We start from the raw sequence: 15,566 nt of genomic DNA on the forward strand, positions 1-15,566 counted from the left end.
ATAAAGAAGATGTGGTACACACACACACACACACACACACACACACACACACACAGGAATATTATTCAGCCATAAAAAAGAATGAAATCTTGCCATTTTTAATGACATGGATGGAGCTAGAGAGTATTATGCTAAGCAAAATAAGTCAGTGACAGAAATATAAGTACCATATGATTTCACTCATATGTGGAATTTAAGAAACAAATAAACAAATGGGGGGAAAAGAGAGAGAGGGAGACTAACCATGAAACAGACTATTAACTATAAAGAACAAACTGATTCGGTTGGTTGGGCGACTGCCTTCGGCTCAGGTCATGATCCTGGAGACCCGGGATCGAGTCCCGCATCGGGCTCCCTGCTCAGCAGGGAGTCTGTTTCTCCCTCTGACCCTCCCCCCTCTCATGTGCTCTCTCTCTCTCATTCTCTCTCTCAAATAAATAAATAAAATCTTTAAAAAAAAAGAACAAACTGATGGTTATCAGAGGGAGGTCAGGTGAGGGAATAGATAAAATTGGTAATGGGGATTAAGGAGTGAACTTGCTGTGATGAGTACCAGGTATTGTATGGAAGTGTTGAATTACTATGTTGTACAACTGTAACTAATATTACATTGTGTATTAACTAAGTGGAATTTAAATAAAAACTTTAAAAAAATAACATAAAAAATAAAATAAAAAATGCACAAAGGATCTAAATAAAAATCTTTCCAAAGGAGACATACAGATGGCCAACAGACACATGAAAAGATACTCAACATCACTCATCATCAAGGAAATGCAAATCAAAACCACAATGAAATATCAGCTTGCGCCTGTCAGAATGACCAAAATCAAAAAGAAATAACAAGTATTGGCAAGAATGTGGGGGAAAAAAGAACCCTAATCACTGTTGTTCGGAATGCAAACTGGTACAGTTACTGTGGAAAAGAATATGGAGGTCCCTCAAAAAATAAATAAATAAATAAATAACCAAAAATACATATGATCCACTAATTCCAGTACTGGGTATTTACCCAAAGACAATGAAAACACTAATTGGAAAAGATACATCCACCCATATGTTTATTGCAGCATTATTTATAATAGCTGAGATATAGAAGCAATGTAAATGTTTATCAATAGATGAATGAAGATGTGGTGTTTATGTGCACACACAATGAAATATTATTCACCCATAAAAAATGAGATCTTGCCATTGGTGGCAACACAGATGACTTAGAGGGTATTATGCTAAGTGAAGTCAGAGAGAGAAAGATAAATACCATATGATTTCACTTATCTGTGTAATCTAACAAAGAAACAAAACAAGCAAGCTGTCTGATACTGGGATGTCTTGGCAGGGTTGGGGGGGTGGTGACATAAGTGAAGGGGATTAAGGGTTGCAAACTTCCAGTTAAGTCAAGGGGATGTAATATTCAGCATAGGGAACATAGTCAATAATATTGCAATTACTTTGTATAGTGACAAGTAGTAACTAACATGGTAAGCATTTTGTAACATATATAGTTGTCAAATCACTATGTTGTACACATGAAACTAATGTTATTACATGTCAACTATAATTAAAAAATAAAAAAATAAACTTTTTTTTTCAAAAAAGTGTAATACTGGCATATAGACAGACACATAGACCAACAGAACAGAATAGAGAGCCGAGAAGTAAGCTCTCATGCATATGGCAAAATGATTTTTCAACAGGGTTGTCACAAGACCATTTAACAGGAAAAGGACAGTGTTTTCAACAAGTAGTGTTTAGAAAACTTGATATCCATATGCAAAAAAAAAAAAAATGATGTGGGACCCTTATCTTATACCATATATAAAAATTAACTCAAAATTGATTAAGACCTTAACATAAGAGCTAAACTATAAAAATATTACAAGAAAACAAAGAAACTTCCTGACATTGGATTTGGCAATGATTTTTTATATATGATACCAAGAACACAGGTAACAAAAGAAAAACTGATAAATTTGACTATACCAAAATTTTAAAAACTTTTGTGCATAAAAGGACACAACAGAGTAAAAAGGAAACCCACAGAATCAGGGAAAAGATTTACAAATTATATATCTAACAAGGAGTTAATATCTGTAATATATAAAAAAAATCTTACAACTCAACACTAAAAATAAATGAACCTGATTTAAAAAGGAGCAAAGGCCTTGAGTATACATTCCTGTAAAAAATATACAATGACTAATCAATACATGAAAAGATGTTCAATATCACTAATTATTAGGGAATGCAAATCAAATCCAGTGAGATACCATCTCACACTCATTAAGATGGCTATTATAAAAACAAACAAAAACAAAGACAGAAAATAAGTGTTGGCAAGAACGCAGAGAAATTAGAACCTTTGTGCACTGTTGATGGGAATGTAAATGGTGCAGTGATTCCTCAAAAAATTAAAATTAAATATCATATTATCCAGCAATTCTACTCCACAGTATATACTCCAAAGAACTAAAAGCAGGGTCTTAAGAAGACATCTGTACACCAATGTTTATAGCATTATTCACAATAGCCAAAAGTTGGAATCGATCCAAGTTTCCAACATGGATGAATGGATAAACAAAATATGATATATACATACAATATTATTTAGTCTTAAAAAGGAATGAAAGTCTGACATAAGCTACAACATGGACAAACCCTGAGAACATTATGCCAAGTGAAATAAGCCAGTCACAAAAAGACAAATGCACGATGTTTCCACTTATCTGAGATACTTAGAGTAGTCAAATTTATACAGACAGGAGAATGGTGGTTGCCAGAGGTAGAGGAGAGAGAGGAATGAGGAGTTAGTGTTCAATGGTACAGTTTCTGTTGGGGAAAATGAAAAATTTCTTGAGATTGATGGTGGTGATGGTTACACAATATAAATGTATTTAACGCCACAGATCTGTACACTTAAAATGGTTAAAATGGTTTTATTATATATATTTTTATGCAATAAAAAATAAATAGCCATGTGGCTACTGTATTTGACAGCACAGGTCTAAATGAACCACAGCCATCTGAATAATGCAAAGTGGGACAGAAACCACGAACAAATGGCCAACAGAAAAAAAATATGTATCAGGCCTGGAAAAGAGAAGATAATGTTTGAGTCTCCTATCAGTGAAAGGAAATGTTGACAAAGGAACTGGCCCCATTAGCTGTATAGCTTCTAGTCTCAAAATGATGGCTTACACTTTTTGTGTTCCCCTACCTTAAACCAGATTCACTATTTTAGGCATGTTAAAAGGTGCTTTGAGGAATCTTTTGATCTTAAAAACAGAAACCATAATATTGTTCCACCTGGAACATGTTTTTAGGTTTTTGGGGTTTTTTTTGAAAGAACATCAAGTCATAGAATTGGCTCTATTATAGAAGCTCACATAACCTCTTCCTCTTCTCTTTTGGTAATAGGTCATTCTTATATAAGGCTCAATATTTGGAAGCTTTCCCAGGAAGTAATCACTCATAAAAAGAAAGTCATGGAAAACTATTACTATATCATTGCTATCTACATTTACCAATGAATTCACATTTATTTCATGGAAAGGTAATAAGTATTAATGGGATGAATCAATGTGTGAGTACATTCTGAATTCATGTACTCAGTACCCAGAACTCTGAAATTCTAAGTTATTCCAAATTAAAAGGTTTATTTGTTATACCTCTAACTTGTCAATATACTGTGACTCTCCAATAATGATATAAAGTATATAGGAATGTATCTGCAAATGTACTGAATTATAGAAGCTTCTTTTCAGAAACAGAGTTCCATAAAACATGCTTGGAAAATACCACTTTCACCAATGAGTTGATGCAGTATGATGTATGAAAACAATATAGTAGAAAAGTTGAATGAATATGGGGAATAATGATGAGTCAATGGGACTGCAAGACCATGACTTCAACTATTAAAGGAAGTCACATTTACGCTATGGCCTTGAAGTAAAAATACGTACAAAGCTGAGAAATAAGTCTAAGGGTCAATAAAGGCAGGGCTTGAGTTTCAGTCCAAGATCACATTGAGGAAAAACCTTGAACTCACCTCCTCCATGGAGATACCAAATCTATCCCTATTTATAGAGCAGTTCCTCCTAAAGATGAACTGAGGTCTGAGTGAACAGATTCTGCACACTAAAGGATCAAGAGCCCACAGAGAGATCAGCAAGAGAGACAGAGACCCAGTAGCAAAGATAACCCCTACCCCAACACTGGGAACTACAGTGGATAGAAATAGCACTGAGGGACTATGAACAGATTTATCTGCCCTAGGGCACCAAGAAAAAAGCCATGGTTTCAAAGAGCAACTAGCATATAACAGAACCCTGCCAAATGGTGGGGGAGCTGCTGAAACTCTCTTCAGGTTGGACGCACTGACAAACACCATGGTTTATGTCCCCCCTCCACCTTAATAACAGATATAGAGCAGGGTCTAGGCACCATTGCTCGCCTGCCACTTCAGGGATCCCTGAGTCCCCTGGACTACACAAGCCTGGGATGATCTGGAGCATAGGAAAAAAACCAAAACTATAGGTTAAAAGAACAACTAGAATATAAAAGATTCAGCCCTAGAACTCTGCCAAATGGTGGAGGGGTTGCTGAGATTTTCTGGCTCAGATGGCCTAGTGAGTGCCATGGTTTACCTTTCCCTTCCACTTTCATAGCATGGATGAGAGCAGCGTCTGGGTGCTCTGGCTAGCTTATCACCTCAGAGAACTTTGGGCCCTTAGCTCACACTAGTCCAAGGTGTCTCACCAAGGTGGCCCTAGTGTGGTGCATACTAAGACACCCTTGGTAAGTGTGCACTATTCACCAAAGTGACAGAGGTGCAAAGTACCCTGGAACACTCCAGGCTTGCACTTCACCTCCAGATGACTTGCCAGGACACCCCAGACACAGAACACTCTGGGACCTCACAACTCAAGCCCACTTCAGCTCCAGCTACCCCACCAGGGAACCACCCTACAAAGATCATTCTGGGAACCCCTGGTCCATGCACACCCTATAAGGGCACCCCCTGCACTAAGCACCCTGAGACACCTCAGCTGCATCCACTTTAGTTTCAGTTGTCCTACTTGGATGCCCTCTACACAGATAGCCCCAGGACCTTCCAGGTTCCACCCACTTCAGCTTCAGCTCTTCTGCCAGTATGCCCTCTGTGTAGAGAGTCCTAGGGCCACCAAGCCCACACCTACTTCAACTCTGGCCATTAAACTAGGGCAGCCCCAACATGGAGTTCCCCGAGACCCTCATCCCTCACTAGCCACAGCTCCAGCCCACCAACCAGAGTCACCAGGCACACACAGTGAACACAGGGGAAAACCATACACAAGACCATTCCTTCAAGTTTAGGAAAAGTATTTATTCTGCCAAATTCATAGAAACAAACACAGAGAGTCAAGCAAAATGAGGAGATAGAAGATGCTCCAAATGAAAGAATAAGAAAAAAAAAACCTCAGGAAAAGTCTAAATGAAATGGAGATAAACAATATACCTGATAAAGAGTTCAAAGTAATGGCCATAAAGATGCTCACTGGACTGGAGAGAAGAGTGAAGAAATTTAGTGAGAACTTCAAAAAAGAGAAAATATAAAAAAGAACCAGAGTTGAAGAATACAAAAACCAAAATGAAAAATACACTAGAGGGAATCAACAGTAGATCAGAGGATGCAGAAGAATGGATTAGCAACCTGAAAGACAGAGTACTGGAAAGCACCTAAGCTGAACAGCAAAAAATAAATAAAATTTAAATTTAAAAAACTGAAATTATGTTAAGGGATCGCTTAAACAGTATCAAGTGAAGAAACATTTGCATTATAAAAGTCCCAGAAGGAGAAGAGAGAGACCAAAAGGGGCAGAGCACTTATTTGAAGACATACAACTGAAAATTTATCTAACCTGGAGAAAGAAACAGACATCCAGGTTCAGGAAGCACAGAGAGTTTCAAACAAGATAAACCCAAGGTGGCCCACGCCATGGCACATAGTAATTAAAACACTGAAGAGTAAAGATAAGATAAAATTTTAAAAGCAGCAAGAGAGAAGAAACTAGTAACATACAAGAGAAACCCCCTAAGACTATCAGATGATTTTCAGCAGAAACTTTGCAGGCCAGAAGGCAATGTCATGATATATTCAAAGTGCTGAAAGGAAAAAAACCTACAACCAAGAATACTCTAACAGGCAAGGTTATTATTCAGAATTGAAGGAAAGATAAAAAGTTTCTCACACAAAAGTTAAAAGAACTCATCACCACTAAACCAACTTTACAAGAAATGTTAAAGAAACCTCTTTAAATGGAAAAGAAAAAAGTCATAATTGGAAGAAAATTATGAAAAAAAAATCATGAGCAAAAGCAAATATACAGTAGAGATAGTAGGTCAATCACTTATAAGCTAGTGTGAAGGTTAAAAGACAAAAGTAGTAAAATCAATTGCATGTTAAAAATTACTTAAGGGCATGTCAAGCACAAGAAAAAAAATCTGGAAAGACCACGAACATATGGAGGTTAAATAACATGCTACTAAACAATGAATGGGCCAACCAGGAACTAAAAGAAATAAAAAATAGTACATGGAAACAACTGAAAATGAAAACACAATGGTCCAAAACCTCTGGAATGCAGCAAAAGCAGTGTTAAGAGGGAAGTTTATAGCAGTACTGGCCAACCTCAAGAAACAAGAAAAATCTCAAATAAACAACTTAACCTTACACCTAAAGGAGCTAGAAATAGAACAAACAAAACCTAAAACCAGCAGAAGGAAGCAAATAATAAAGATTAGAGGAGGAAAAAAAAAAATGATACAGAAACTAAAACAATAGAACAGATCAATGAAACCAAGAGCTGGTTCTTTGAAAGAAAATCAGTAAAATTGATCTCTAGCCAGACTTATCAAGAAAAAAAGAGAAAGGACTCAAAAAAATAAAATCACAAATGAGAGAGGACAAATAACAACCAACACCACAGAAACACATACAATTATAAGAGAATACTATGAAATATTATATGCCAACAAATTGGACAACCTACAAGAAATGGATAAATTCATAGAAACATATAAACTACCAAAGCTGAAACAGGAAGAATAGAAAATTTGAACAAACTGATAACCAGTAAAGATATTGAATCAATGATCAAAACACTCCCCAAAAAACAAAAGTCCAGGACCAGATGGCTTCCCAGGCAAATTCTACAGAACATTCAAAGAAGAGTTAATACCTCGTCTTCTCAAACTATACCAAAAAATAAAACAGGAAGGAAAATCTCCAAATTCATTCTATGAGGCCAGCATTACCATGATACAAAGACCAGATAAAACCACCACTAAAAAAGAAAACCACAGGCCAATATCCCTGATGAACATAGACATAAAAATCCTGAATACTAGTGAACTGAATCCAACAATACATTAAAAAAAAAATCATTCACCACAGTCAAGTGGATTTATTCCTGAGTTGCAAGGGTGGATCAATATCCGTAAGTCAATCAGTGTGATACATCACATCAATAAGAGAAAGAATAAGAACCATACGATTATTTCAATAGGTGCAGAAAAAGCATTTGACAAAGTACAATATCCATTCATGAAAAAACCATCAACAAAGTAGATTTAGAGGGAATATACCTCAACATAATAAAGGCTATTATGAAAAAGCCACAGCTACCATCATCCTCAATGGGGAAAAACTAAGAGTCTCCTCCCTAAGGTCAGAACAAGACAAGGATGTCCACTCTTACCACTTTTATTCAATAAAATACTGGAAATCCTAGCCACAGCAATCTGACAATAAAAAGAAATAAAAGGCATTCAAAACAGCAAGGAAGAAGTAAAATTTTCACTATTTTCAGAGAACATGATACTCTATATAGAAAACCCAAAAGAATCCACCAGAAAACTACTAGAACTGATAAATGAATTCAATAAGGTCACAGGATACATCAACATAGAGAAAACTGTTACATTTCTATACACTGATAATGAAGCAGTAGAAAGTGAAATTAAGAGAACAATTCCATTTACAACTGCATCAAATAATAATAAGATACCTAAGAATAAACCTAACCAAAGAGGTGAAAGGTCTGTACTCTGAAAACTATAAAACACTGATAAAAGAAATTGAAGACAACAAAAAGAATGGAAACATTCCAGGCTCATGGGTTGGAAGAACAAATATTGTTAAAATGTCTATACTACCCAAAGCAATCTATACATCTAATGCAATCCCTATCAAAACACCACCAGCATTTTTCACAGAGCTAGAACCAACAATCTTAAATTTTGTTTGGAACCACAAAAGACTCCAAATAGCCAAAGCAACCTTGAAAAAGAAAGGCAATGCTGGAGGTATCACAGTTCTGGACTTCAAGTTATATTATAAGACTATAGTAATCAAAAGAGTATGGTACTGGTACAAAATAGACACATAAATCAATGGAACAGAATAGAAAAACCCAGAAATAAACCCACAATTATATGGTCAATTAAGCTTTGACAAAACAGGAAAGCATATACAATGGGAAAAAGACAGTCTCTTCAACAAATGGTGTTGGGAAAACTGGACAGCCACAGGCAAAATAATGAAACTGGACCGCTTTCTTACACCATACACAAAAATTAATTCAAAATGGATTAAAGACTAAATGTGAGACAGGAAGCCATCAAAATCCTGGAAGAGAACACAAGCAGTAACTTCTCTGATATTGGCCTGAGCAACTTTTTTCTAGATAGGACCCCTGAGGCAAGGGAAACAAAAGCAAAAATAAATTGCCAGGACTTCACTAAAATAAAAAGTTTCTGCACAGCAAAGGAAACCAATAACAAAACTAAAAGGAAACCCACAGAATGGGAGAACATATTTGCAAATGATATATCTGACAAACAGTTAGTATCCAAAATATATTAAGAACTTATCAAACTCAACACCCAAGAAAAAATTAATCCAATTTTAAAAATGGGCAGAAGACATGAACAGACATTTCTCCAAAGAAGACATACAGATAGCCGGCAGACACATGAAAAGATGTTTTTTTTTGTTGTTTTTGTTTTTTTAAAAGATTTTATTTATCCATTCATGAGAGACAGAGAGAGAGAGAGAGAGGCAGAGGGAGAAGCAGGCTCCCAAGAAGCAGGGAGCCCCATGCAGGACTCGATCCCAGGACCCGGGGATCATGACCTGAGCCGAAGGCAGACGCTTAACCATCTGAGCCACACAGGTGCCCCATACGAAAAGATGCTTATCAGTCTTCATCAAAGAAATGCAAATCAAAACTACAATGAGATATCACCTCACACCTGTCACAATGGCTAAAATCAACAAAACAAACAACAGGTGTTAGCAAGGATGTAGAGAAAGGGGAACCCTCTTGCACTTTTGGTGGAAATGCAAACTGGTGCAGTACTGTGCAAGACAGTATGGAGGTTCCTCAAAAAGTTAAAAATAGAACTACTGTATAATGCAGCAACGCAGTACTGGGTATTTACCCAAAGAATAGAAAAACACTAATCAAAAGTGATACATGCACCCCTATGTTTATGCAAGAAAGAAATGAGCAAAGGCAAAAGAGAGAGAGAGAGAGAGAGAAACCAAGAATTAGACTCTTAACTATAAAGAACAAACTGACGGTTACCAGAGAGGAGGTGAGTGGGGGATAGGTTAAATCAGTGACGGGGATTGAGGAGTACACTTGTGATGAGCACCAGGTGATGTACGGAATTGTTGCATCAGTATATTGTATACCTGAAACTAATGTAACACTGTATGTTAACTAAGTGGAATTAAAATAAAATCTTAAAGAAAATTAGTCAAGGGGACTTCCAGAATAAAGCAAATGTAAAATATAACATACACACAAAATGTGGAGAGGGGAATAAAAATGAAGTTGTTCAGAAAGTGTTTGAACTTAAGTAACCATCAACTTAATATGGGCTGCTGTATACTTAGGATGTTACATATGAATCTCACGGTAACCACACATCAAAACCTAGACTAGATACACAAAAAATAAAGAGAAAGAAAGCCAGTCATAACACTACAGAAAGTCACCAATCACAAGAAAGAGAACAAGAAGAAAGGAACAGAGAACTATAAAAACAACCAGAAAACAATGAACAAAATAGCAAAAAGTACATACCAATCAATAATTACTTTAAATGTAAATGGTCTACATGTTCCAATAAACGAAAACACAACAGTTCAAAGTGTTTCTAATGCAGCTAAACCAATTTTAAGAGGTAAGTTTTGAGCACTACAGGCCTACCTCAAGAAATGAGAAAAACCTCAAACAATCTAACCTAAAGGAACTAGACAAAGAGGAACAAAGCTCACAATTAGTAGAAGAAAGGAAGTAATAAAGATCAGAGAAGAAATAAATGAAAAAGAAACTAAAAATAATAGAAAAACATCAATGAAACCAAGACCTGCTTCTTCAAAAGATAAAATCAGTAAGCCTTTGGCCAGACTGGAGGGAAAAAGAGAGAGGACCCAAATGAATAAAATCAGAAATGAAGAAGGAGAAGTAACGACTGACACCACAGAAATACAATGACTGTAAGAGCGTACTACAAAAAAATTATACGTCAACAAATTGGATAACACAAAAGAAAGAGATAAATTCCTAGAAAACATACACTCTTCCAAAATTGAATCAGGAAGACACAGAAAATCTGAATGGTAATGAAATTGGATTTGTAATAAAAAAAAACTCACAACAAACAAAAGTCCAGGACCAGATTCACAGGTGAATTCTGTCAAACATTTAAAGAAGAATCAATACTTACTCTCTGCAAACTATTCCAAAAATGGAAGAGAAAGGAAAACTTCAAATACATTCTGCAAGGCCAGCATTACCCTGATACCAAAACCAGATGAAGATAGCTATCTGCAAAAGCAATGAAACTGGACCACTTTCTAATACCACACACAAAAATAAACTCAAAATGGATTAAAGACATAAATGCGAGACCTGAATCCACAAAACTCCAAGAAGAAAACATAGTAATTTCTCTGATACTGGCCTTTGCAACATTTTTCTAGATATGTCTCCTCAGGCAAGGGAAATAAATCCAAACATAAACTATTGAGACTACACTAAAAAAAAAAAATATCCTTTGCACAGTGCGAAGGAAACCATCAACAAAACAAAAAGACAGCCTACTGAATAGGAGTAGGTATTTGCAGATGATATATCCAAAAAGGAGTTAATATCCAAAATATATAAAGAACTTATACAATTCAACACTAAAACAAACAATCCAATCCAAAAATGGGCAGAAGACCTAAATAGACATTTTTAAAAGAAGACATACAAAAAGCCAAGAGACACGTGAATAGATGCTCCATATCACGAATCATCAGAATAACGGAAACCAAAACCACAATGAGATATAACCTTATAACTTATTAGAATGGCTTGAATCAAAAAGACTAGAAATAACTAGTGTTGGTTTGGATGGGCACTGTCGGTGGGAATGTAAATTGGTGCAGCCACTACAGAAAACAGTATGGAGGTTTCTAAAAAAAATTAAAAATAGAAATACCCTATAGTCCTGTAATTTTCCTACTGGGTATTTACTCAAAGAAAATGAAAACACTAATTCAAAAAGATATATGCACCCATATGTTTACTGCAACATTATATATAATAGCCAAGATATGGAAGCAACAAGTGTCCATCAATAGATGAATGAATAATGAGTTCTCTCTCTAACTCTCTCTCTCTCTCACACACACACACACACACACACACACACACACACACACACACACACACAAATCAGAGATAGATCCATAAATACACAGAATAAAGTGATGGTTGCCAGAGAGGAGAGGGGATGGGGGTACTGGTAAAATGGATGAAGAGGAGAGGGAGATACAGGCTTCCAGTTATGGAATAAATAAACCATGGAGGTGAAAGGCACAGTATAGGGAATACAGTCAGTTGTACTGGTAGCTACACTTGGGGTGAGCATAACATAATATACAAAATTGTCAAAGCATCATGTTGTACACTTGAAACTAATGTAGTATCATGTGTCAACTATATTTCAATAAAGAATTTTTAAAAAGGTAGGCATTGTATAGCAAACTCAGTACTTTTATTTTTTTCTATGAACAGAACTAATTGAGGGTGTTGGTGTAAAGGGAGGCAGACGGTTGCCCTTTAATGGCCAGATGTGACTTGGAATGAAAAGAAAAGTGTCAAGAATTGGAACTGAAAGACCGGTCAAATGACACCTAGGCTGAGGTACTGAGTGTCTATTCTAAAGCAGAAATGAAGTTTGGGAAGAGTGGGGTGATTACATGTTTTTTGAGCCTAGTGCTCAGCATTTTACAGTTGACTGTACCCTGAAAGTCACTTTTCTTAGCCTAAATCCTTTTCCTTACAGATCAGAACTTACAGTTGGTCTCAAAAGACAGCTTTGTTCCTTGCTATACAATTAAACTTGGGTTTCTTTTCTGAGCTTCTGCCATCTGCACACCTTATGTTATTGGGACAGAAGACTGGTACATGCTATTTCTTACTGAGAATGACATCAGAAATATGGATTCACCCTCTGCAGGACAGTGCTTCTGCCATTGCCCATGAGAAAGAAGTCAAGAACTCAACAGGAAAGAGACATGAGGCATAATTAGTTTTATTCTCCATGAGGAAGTTATTTCACAAATAATGAGGCAGAACCTCTCCAATTTTAATAATAATGGAGTGTAGATCACTGAAATTACTGAATCAAATTAATGAGTTAGCTATTGATAAGAATAAAACAACAAGATAATAAATGCAAGGGTATTTTTTTGCCCCCAGATGCCATTTAAACATATGATTTGAGAAGAGTCAAGTTTCGATTCCTAACCAGCTATCGCCTTTCCTTTAAATAGAGAATATAGGACATAGGGCTCTTTAGAGGTATACAGCTGAAATTATTCCTCCTTGAAGCAGAAAATGCAAGGGCAATAATAATAATACTGCATATGGTTAAGTGTAGAGAACTCAGGTGACAGTCCACCAAAAAAAAGGCTCAAGTCAGCTTCCTCTTTGCCAAGGAAGAGGCTCTCCAGATGGAGGCAGCAGCAAAAGCTCAGCCTCCTGTGTTCTATTTCCAATGCACGCCCTCTTCTGTTTCTCTCATCATTAATTTCTGTGCTCCTCCCTTTGCCCTCAAAAAGAGGCACAAAACTACTCATCAGGCGGTGGGAAAAATGATAACCAGTAGCATTCTAGACATTTCATTACTCAAATCAGCATAAAATGATTATATGAAATCCCTAGGAAATTGAAGTGGCCTTCTTTTCACTTTTAAAACTGTACTTTGACTAATAGAAAGTCCATCTTATTTAACGTCATCTAACAAGCCCCCCTCAAATCTCTCTCTCTTCTTTGACCACAGTTTATAATCTGGAGCGTTATAAAGCATTCTTCTGATCTAAACTAGCAACTTGACTAGATTCATTATTCACTTTAAACTAATGAGATTATTTGTTCAAGTGATGTTATTAATGGATTGCATAATATCCATCAGATAAAATACTAATACAATCTTGAAAACAAGCGAATTAAGTTATCACAGGCCTAGAAAAGCAATGACTGAGGCTGCCAGGATAGTCTGATTCATAGTAAATTCAGACCGAAATAATGTCTCAGACTGTTTTCTTCTATTATTATTTTTCGTGTGTGAAATAAATCTGTGAAGCCAACAAAGACTAACCAAATGTACGAATTTGAACTTCTAATGAATACAATGACATTTAAAAGTCTCAAAGGTCACCCTCATAACACTAAAGTAATTCCACCAAAGTCAAAAACAATTTAAAAATATTTAGAGAAAGGGCCCAGCAATGTCATTAGTATATATTGGCCAGAGGCAAAGGGTAAGGGGGATGAAGCAGAGATATTCTATATTTTATTATAGCCTAAAATCAATTGTAGCCTTCTCTTATTAGAAGCATTCAATAATCATTAAAAATATTGTCACCCATAAGGTGATGTTTTGACACTGCCATATATCTTACATAGTTTTATTAACCAATATCATGTTTAATCATTAAAACATTTCTGCTCATGTGTATTTGTGTTTCCTGGGGGGGGGGGAAATTACAGTAAAGTGATAGCTTATATTTGTATAGCAACATAATTTATAACTGCATTACCTCTTTGGATTTTAAAACTCTCCTGTGAAGTTGATGAGAAAAGCATTATTTCCCCATTTTGCAAAATAAACAAAGACAGTAAGAGGCTGGTCCAAAATCACCTGGTATTCAGCTTCAAAATCCAGGCATTTTTTTTTTCATTGAGCTTTGCTCTCCCTTGATTTGCCCTTTGTGTAGTAGGAAGGGCAGAAATGTCACCTCCCTTTAAAGAGGAGATTAAAATTGCAGTGGCAGAAACAGCAATGACCCCTGGTGAAGAAAATGCTCCCGACAAAATTCTGACTGGTCTCTTGATTTATTAAAAGCAGTGCTTAGAGCAAAAGGGAATAAAAGTTATACAATTTTTAATTTCCCTGTCAAAATTATGGAATCAGATTGTTGAACCTGATTCTTTATATGCAAAGGTAAAACATGAGCTGAAATTAATGCCAGGTCATGACCTAGCATTCAGACTATTACACGTACAGATGCACACACACATATGTATCGATGCACTTTTTTTCCAAAGGGATATGAACAAATCATTCACCTCATCTTCAAAACAGTATTTAAATACATTGCAAAACAGCACAGAACAAAAATGAGTCACTCAACCCCAAGGGGTTAGATTTTATGACTGGCTTTGGATAGATAATTAAAACAATTAATAATCACAAAAATGAATCTGTCCTCCTTGACTATCTGCTAAGAATTAGGTCCAGATCATTTTGACTTACACATGTAAATTTTATAATACCACTACCTTGCTTTGATGTAGTATTTTAATTTTTCAGGAGGCTTTCACATGCTAATATACACTGTTATACTTCTGGGCTTAATGAGAAAATGATCTTCCTGTCTCTGGGCCTCACCTTGTGAAGTCTGTCATTTCCATCATGATCATACACATCTGCTTGGCCAGCACAATTATATCATTGCCGCTGTCATCCCATTTGGCCACTTCGGCATCCAGCTTGCTTTTCTCTTGGTGGAATATCTCCACCTGCTCAGCTATTTTTGCCTTCTCCTCCTGCGGTAGTTGCGCCATGATGGCCTGTGTGGGTTACAGAAACAGTGTGACTAATGGTGACAAAGTAAATACAGACAGTAGGTTGACTCTGCCTCAAGCTAATGGCAAAGCCAGACCCTGACAAGGTTTACAGGCTGCCCCACCTTTCCAGAAAGGATGTTTTCTCCATTCCTAGGAAGGCAAAAGCGCAGACTGGTAAGGTCCCCCAAATCCCATCCCTATTCCTATACACAGAAAATATAGAGATCCAAAAGGTAGGTGCACACTGACAGTAACAGAACTTCTGTGTCTCTCTGATGACATATGTTTGTTCAAAAGAATCTATTCTTGACAATTTTTATATTTGGTCTCAGGAAACTTTTACCAGATGAAAGAATGCACCTCTTTCAACACTGAAATCTGTTCAGAGAA

The 15,566-nt window shown here is 36.3% G+C and overlaps 1 protein-coding gene across 4 annotated transcripts in view; it reads right to left on the reverse strand.

The window, feature by feature from the left end:
- The window catches only part of CTNNA2 (catenin alpha 2), a 1,076,840-nt gene that overhangs the window by 54,768 nt on the left and 1,006,506 nt on the right, over positions 1 to 15,566 (reverse strand). For all 4 annotated transcript variants that reach the window (XM_078056374.1, XM_078056373.1, XM_078056372.1 and 1 more), the window contains exon 15: positions 14,998 to 15,179. In XM_078056374.1, the coding sequence (XP_077912500.1) occupies positions 14,998 to 15,179 (182 nt within the window). The remainder of the gene's footprint in view (positions 1 to 14,997; positions 15,180 to 15,566) is intronic.

Source organism: Halichoerus grypus, chromosome 10 (assembly GCF_964656455.1).
Source record: "Halichoerus grypus chromosome 10, mHalGry1.hap1.1, whole genome shotgun sequence".
Classification (NCBI taxonomy): Eukaryota; Metazoa; Chordata; class Mammalia; order Carnivora; family Phocidae; genus Halichoerus; species Halichoerus grypus.